At 41.3% G+C, this 6,000-nt stretch overlaps 1 protein-coding gene across 5 annotated transcripts; it reads left to right on the top strand.

Annotated features, from left to right (window-relative positions):
- The first annotated feature begins 94 nt into the window (after positions 1 to 94).
- LOC136464177 (BTB/POZ and MATH domain-containing protein 4-like) lies at positions 95 to 5,627 on the top strand. Of its 5 annotated transcripts, XR_010761157.1 has the most exons (5): positions 98 to 1,531; positions 2,081 to 2,221; positions 2,635 to 2,693; positions 4,447 to 4,821; positions 4,907 to 5,627. XR_010761157.1 is itself a non-coding variant. In XM_066463136.1 (4 exons), exons 2-4 carry the CDS (start codon positions 1,404 to 1,406, stop codon positions 4,995 to 4,997), a joined length of 594 nt encoding a protein of 197 aa, XP_066319233.1. In that variant the 5' UTR covers positions 95 to 347; positions 1,342 to 1,403; the 3' UTR covers positions 4,998 to 5,627. The 5 variants fall into 5 exon arrangements, 3 of the variants coding, with proteins under 3 accessions (XP_066319233.1, XP_066319230.1, XP_066319231.1); XM_066463136.1 differs by lacking the exons at positions 2,081 to 2,221; positions 2,635 to 2,693 and having other exon boundaries at positions 95 to 347; positions 1,342 to 1,531; XM_066463133.1 differs by lacking the exons at positions 2,081 to 2,221; positions 2,635 to 2,693 and having other exon boundaries at positions 96 to 347; positions 574 to 1,531; positions 4,907 to 5,625.
- Positions 5,628 to 6,000: the final 373 nt, after the last annotated feature.

Genomic DNA, 6,000 nt, shown 5'->3' on the forward strand with positions numbered 1-6,000 from the left:
GCGGTGGGATCTGTTCCCACCGAGGTGCCTCTTCGTTCTTTGGCTGACGTGTGAGGTCCACTTCTGTCGAAACTGTCCAAGTTTTTGGGAACACGCGCCCGGAGGGGAGAAGATATCTCTCTCCCTCATTTTTTTTCGGACGCTTCTCCTCATCATTTCGCTCCCCGCCGTCGGCGACGGTCTTCCACCCGGCACGCGCGAGGCGATTCGGCGGCGGCAGCGGCTTGAGATCCTCTCCCCGTCGTCGGTGACCGTCTCTCTCCTGGCGCGCGCCCGAGGGATTCATCGGCGGCTGTGGGTTGAGTTCCGGGGAACTCGTTCTTCTTCGTCTCCGACTCGTGTCCTAGGTTTGTAGTGCATCTCGTCTCTGTGTTGTGTTTCGAGGGATTTTGCATCGTATTTGTGGTTTTTTGGGTTGCGCTAGTTCGCCACCACGAGCAGGCAGTGGGTGGGGCGGAGAGATGGAGGTTGTCGGAGGTTTTCGCCTGCGATTTTCTCGTCGTCGCGGCAATTTGTTGGCTCGTCATGCATCGCTCTGATTTCTGGAGGTTCGTTTGTTTCATGGATCTGGAGATTCGGGTAGGGATTTGGGGATTTGGAGGACGGGATCCATCCTCGCGCCGACCCTGCCGCCTTCGTCGCCGCTGCAGCTGCAGCTGCACCACGAGCTCCGGTCGCTGCTGGCCACCGGGTGGAGCCCCGGTGCCTCCGCGCCGCCTCGCTCCTGGCCAGGCTCGCCATCGGGAGGGACAACCAGGACAACATCAGCATCATCGTCGTTGACCTGAAGCACAGGGAGTGAGTGAGTGGTCGGCCGTAGGCTGCTCTGTTCGTTGCCATGCCGTCCTGCAGTCCCAGTCGTCGGCTTAATCGATCTACTAGGAGTGAACTGATATTGTGATGAGGAGGTGATCGTCGATCTAGACCTGACATTTCCTTGGTTCTTTCGATTCTAAGACAAGAAGATTCTAGTTGTTTTTCTTCTTCTTTTGGTTAAAATGGATGGAAGATTGCCGTCCTTATTAAGTTAAATTAAAGGGGCAAAAAAAAAAGAGAAAAAAGAAGCAAGGAAAAGAGAGCAATTGTACAGAGTAAGTATGATATGATGCAACATTTATGTGCATTATCCTTAATAGTAACTTGTTTCTATTTTTCTCAAGGAGGCGAGGCTAAGCTAGCTGCTGCAGTCTCGATCTAGGTAGTTCTGCAGTCCGCAGCCTGATTTTTTCGGAATCGAATGCAGTGCATGTCTGGCTTCATTGATTTGGCTGCTGTCTCTGCATGGAAATACGTTATGAACTCTATTGTCTGCTGGGGCTGTGTGATGCATTTTTGTTGCAGGAACTTTGAGAGAGCAGTAGCACTGCCTGTAGGCAGAGTGCTCACTCGATCTTCGGCTCTCAATGCAGCAGGAAATGAAGATCATTGCAATCGTTCAGAAATACATTGAACGGTCTTCAGGTCTCAATGCAGAGGAAGTACATTGCAAATCATTCAGAAGTCTCTTCTGTTTACCTATGGCATCTAAAAGGTTCTATACTGTGCTTAACTTTTACGTGGTCATTGTCTATTGTCTGCTGGGTATTTGGGTAGGGATTTGGGGATTTGGGTAGGGATTTGGGGGTTTCTGTGAATTTCCCGTATAAATAACTTGATCATGCTTAATAACTATTGTTCAAGGTTCACTGCTGTATCAATTCTATTTAAACACCACAGTCGAATCTGCAATGGTTTAGGAGATATAGAAGTTCAAAGTTTGGTAAATTTGGTACATAACTAGGATGCCGGTTAATTATATAGTTTTGTTTCCTGAAAGACTTCTTGCTCTGATATCAACGGATTGAAACTTATTCTGTGATAGTTATAAGTTACTTCCAAATTTAGCATTGATGGCACAATCTTATAACTGGAAGTAACCTATTTTGTACTTTGATGGCCAACACACGCCTTTTATTTGTCCTTGTCCTTTCACACAAAAAATTGTTTCTTGGTCAATGTGTTGCCACTCAAGTTTGATTCATAGAAATGGATTCATAGAATATGTTCCTGATTTCATCTGGTTTGTTGTGCTGGCCTGCAGAGGAATAGGAGAGGCCACCTAGCGCGTAGTTAGACGAGCAAATTGGAGCAGAAGATGGCATTAGTCAAGCTGAGGGTCGCCTTGCTTGATAGTACTAGCTCCAGCAGCGACTGTGACATGGATAGTGCTTGCGTGCCCACGGTGAGACCCTGTGTGAAATGATTAACACTGGTTTTGGATTAGCACTGTCCCTAATTGCATACATATATAATAGAAATTGCATTCTCAAAAAGTAATAGTTACACTAATTGAAACGTGCAATTTTCTTTTGTACTGTCTGAAATTATTGACATGGTATAAAAAGTAGAACAATTGATTATGCAACTGGCAGAAGGACTTTCAGTCCCCACACACATATCTGTTGTCGCAACTGATTGTAGACCTTAGTTTTTGTGTCGCAACTGATTTGTAGCTTGTCATTGTCCCTACTAATTTTCCATACTTAGAGAATCCTTGTTTGCAGCTAGAGCTAGTTTGTTATTGTGTATATTTGTCAAGTCTGCTGGCACTGGATTTTCTAATTATAACTCAAGTCTTACCTTCTGCTTATGTAGATTATGTGAGGTTGCATAACTATTGGACCAGATTTTGTCCAGAAACCTCCTGTATGCAGGTTATCAGTTTGACCAAACCCACATATTTGTGATTTGTAATGTTCAGAGCTAGACAAACTTCATTAAGATGCACCTAAGATGATTATAATTAGTAAATTTGTCATGCTATGTGCTTATCTGTGTCAAGCTGCCAAAGCACCTGTTATAAGGAGCAGTTGGGGTGTTGCACCAATTCCTTCGGATCTGTTCAATTTAAAGTCAGAAGGAAAAAAGTCCTTTGTTTATTGTCATTTGTGCCAGCCCATACCGATTTTTTTGTCATTGTCCTTTCGTAGAAAAAAAATGTTAATTGTGATTTGTGCTAACGCACCTTTCTGTGATTGTGCTTCCATAGGATTTTTTTTATCTGTCCTTCCATAGAAAAAAATGTTTTTTGTGATTTGTAATTGTGCTTGAATAGATTAAAATTGACCAATTTTTTTGTCCTTGTCCTTTCGTAGAAAAAAAATGTCAATTGTGATTTATGCTAACACACCTTTCTGTGATTGTGCTTCCATAGGAAAAAATTTTTATCTATCCTTCCATAGAAAAAAATATTTTTTATGATTTGTGATTGTGCTTGAATAGATTAAAATTGTGTCTTGTCCTTCTATAGAATAAAATTGTTTCTTGTGATCTGTTTTTCTGTCCTATCAGTGAATGGAGCAGGTTTGATATGTGAGTTTAGTGTGCTTATTAAGGGTCTATTTGGTGGTTGTCATATTGGTGTTCAGGTAGTCATGAATTCCCCATTAATTGATGTGTGTGGCTATGTTCTAATTGTTTATCCATTTTCATATGTGTGTGGTTATGAATTTTCAGTTGCAATTTGTTCTCATCCAAGAATTCTTACGTATGCTTCATCGTTAACTATACTTGTGTACTGACGAGTTCCAGTTTCCGCTGTTGAAATTAGATTGTATATACTTGTTATGGGGTTATTGAGTCCTTGATGAAAGTGCACATCTCCCTGATTACCTCATGCAGTTTGATTTTTGTTAGTTCAACACCCCAACATGTTAATGCTGGTGTTGAATGTTTGTTTTCTGTTTTTATGTTTGTTTGTCAATTTTTGCAATGTAATTGTGTAATGGTGAACTGGTTCTGTAACTTTTTAGTGCATTTGTGCTAAAGCATACTGACATTTCTTCTGGTTTCTGTTTGAATAAGTTGAGTTCTTTGATTTTGTGGTCCTTCTCGATCAGTGAATCAAGTCTTGAATCTTGCCTAGAAGCAGTTACAATCCTAACTTGTTTGTGGTTGAATATGGGGGGATGCTGGTATGCATGTGATAGAAATCTGGCATTAGATACATTGTTTTTTTAGATCCCTGGATTTGATAATTTTTGTTTGTTCATTCTATTTTTGTCCGCTTTCTGTTATTTTTATGGTAGGCAAATTGTTATTAGAACAAGTAGTTCTATTTTAATTTGTACAATTTGAGTTCTGTATTGTTTGTTAGACAACCATCTCATTACATGGGCTCACTGAACGATTTTATTCAGTGTAAACATCAGTTTTTTTTAATCTGCCCATTTATTTTGGATGTGTATTGTTTATTGAACCAGTCTAATCACAGAAATGAAACTCTCTTTGATGTATTTATTATGTAAATTGAGAGGAGAGATGGGTGAAGCTTTCTTAATATTTCTTTACATGTGGAACCTGTATTTGTGGGAATCATTGCTCTTGCAATAGTATACCAATCCATAAAATAAGGACATCTAACTGGCCTCAGATAATTAAATTTACGTCTATCCTTCTTTGTTTCAGGGGTTACAAACGATTGTTTCGGCGAACTGCCCTTGAAGCATCAGACTTTCTCAAAGACGACTGTCTGAAGATAAATTGCACTGTGGGAGTTGTTGTGTCAACTATTGATTACTCCAGACCACACTCTATCCATGTTCTAGACTCAGACATCGGCTATGATTTTGGTTCACTGTTGGACAGTCAGGAGGGTGTTGATGTCATTCTTAATGTGGGAGGAGAGAGGTTTCATGCCCATAAGTTGGTGTTGGCTGCACGGTCTCCTGTATTCAATTCTCTATTTTTTGACGATGAATCTGATAGAGAGAAGAGTGAGGTTACTGAGACTGATGAACTAAAGAGTTCTCTATTGATGATATGGAGCCAAAGGTTTTCAAGGTCTGTTGCTATTCTTGTATTGTGTTTGTGTTTATCCTTCTAGTAAAACAGTGACTAGCAAGTATTTGGTGAATATTTCTTACAGGCAATGCTTCATTTCATCTATAGAGATACCCTTGTTGATGATAATGAATTGGGTGCGTCAAGCTCTGATGGTTCTGTCTTCGATACTCTGACAGCTAAGCTGTTGGCTGCAGTCGACAAGTATCAGTTAGTGTCGATGTTTTACCACCGATAGCCTGCCACGGGGGTACCCAGGACAGTTGTTCGGGCTTTGGCGAATAGTGGAACTTGGCGGTTACGCAAAGAGACTCACGATTTATACTGGTTCGGGTCCTCGACTTGGTCGAGTAATAACCTTACGTCCAGTTCGGCGTTAGCCTGTTTGCGTCGTGTTTTTTTGAGTATTGGGTATGTTCAGTTGTTTACAAGGGGTATCCTCACCAGCCCTTTATAGTCCAGGTGCTGGGAGGAGTTGTTTCTTTTCTACTCGGATACAAGGTCAGAGTCCTAAGCTATGCTTCGGGCGTCTTTCCTTGTATAGTCCGAGTTGGAGTTTTTGGTCTTGTACGTTGCTTTGCTCTGTGTTCTTCTTGGCGGTCGGGCTATGGCCTTGTTACCAAGGCCCACTTCCCTACAGTACGGTCTATGGGGGGCTCGTAGGGTTCCCCATCGACAGTTAGCAAGGATAAGATTGCTATGTGAGTCTTACCTGTGCAAGGGCATATCAGTGGCCTCAGCTGCGAGTACGCTGGCATTGGCTGATAGGCACCGAGCCATGGAGCTTAAAGCTGTTTGCCTAAATTTTCTACAGAAAATCTTTCAGGTACTGAAACTTATGATACCTGATATTTGTAACACCCCGGGTGTTTAAAATACTAAAACTTGCCATGACATCATATGCATTGCAAAGCATTTGGACATATTGAAAACTTGGATATGCAATTACTAAAACAAGTTTACTTAATGTTATATGTGTTGAATTGTGTTGTTTGAATCAAGTTTGAAATACTTGTATTGTTTTGAAATTTCGAAAACCCTGATTTTCAGCATTTAAATCCTACCCTAAAAATCCATTTTAAAATATAAGCATATTTTGGGGTTGAGCCCAAAAGCAAAAGTGTAGAGCTTGACAAGTTATACAAAGTTTGTTTTTGGAGTTTTTCAAGTTGTTTAGAA

Source organism: Miscanthus floridulus, chromosome 7 (genome assembly GCF_019320115.1).
Source record: "Miscanthus floridulus cultivar M001 chromosome 7, ASM1932011v1, whole genome shotgun sequence".
In the NCBI taxonomy this organism is placed as follows: Eukaryota; Viridiplantae; Streptophyta; class Magnoliopsida; order Poales; family Poaceae; genus Miscanthus; species Miscanthus floridulus.

Bases quoted from the DNA above. Each gene is read 5' to 3' on its own strand.
- LOC136464177 (XM_066463136.1), top strand. From the start codon at position 1,404: ATGCAGCAGGAAATGAAGATCATTGCAATCGTTCAGAAATACATTGAA. The intron at 1,532-4,446 runs GTTCTATACTGT...TCTTTGTTTCAG, and splicing joins TTACCTATGGCATCTAAAAG to GGGTTACAAACGATTGTTTC. The intron at 4,822-4,906 runs GTCTGTTGCTAT...TATTTCTTACAG, and splicing joins TGGAGCCAAAGGTTTTCAAG to GCAATGCTTCATTTCATCTA.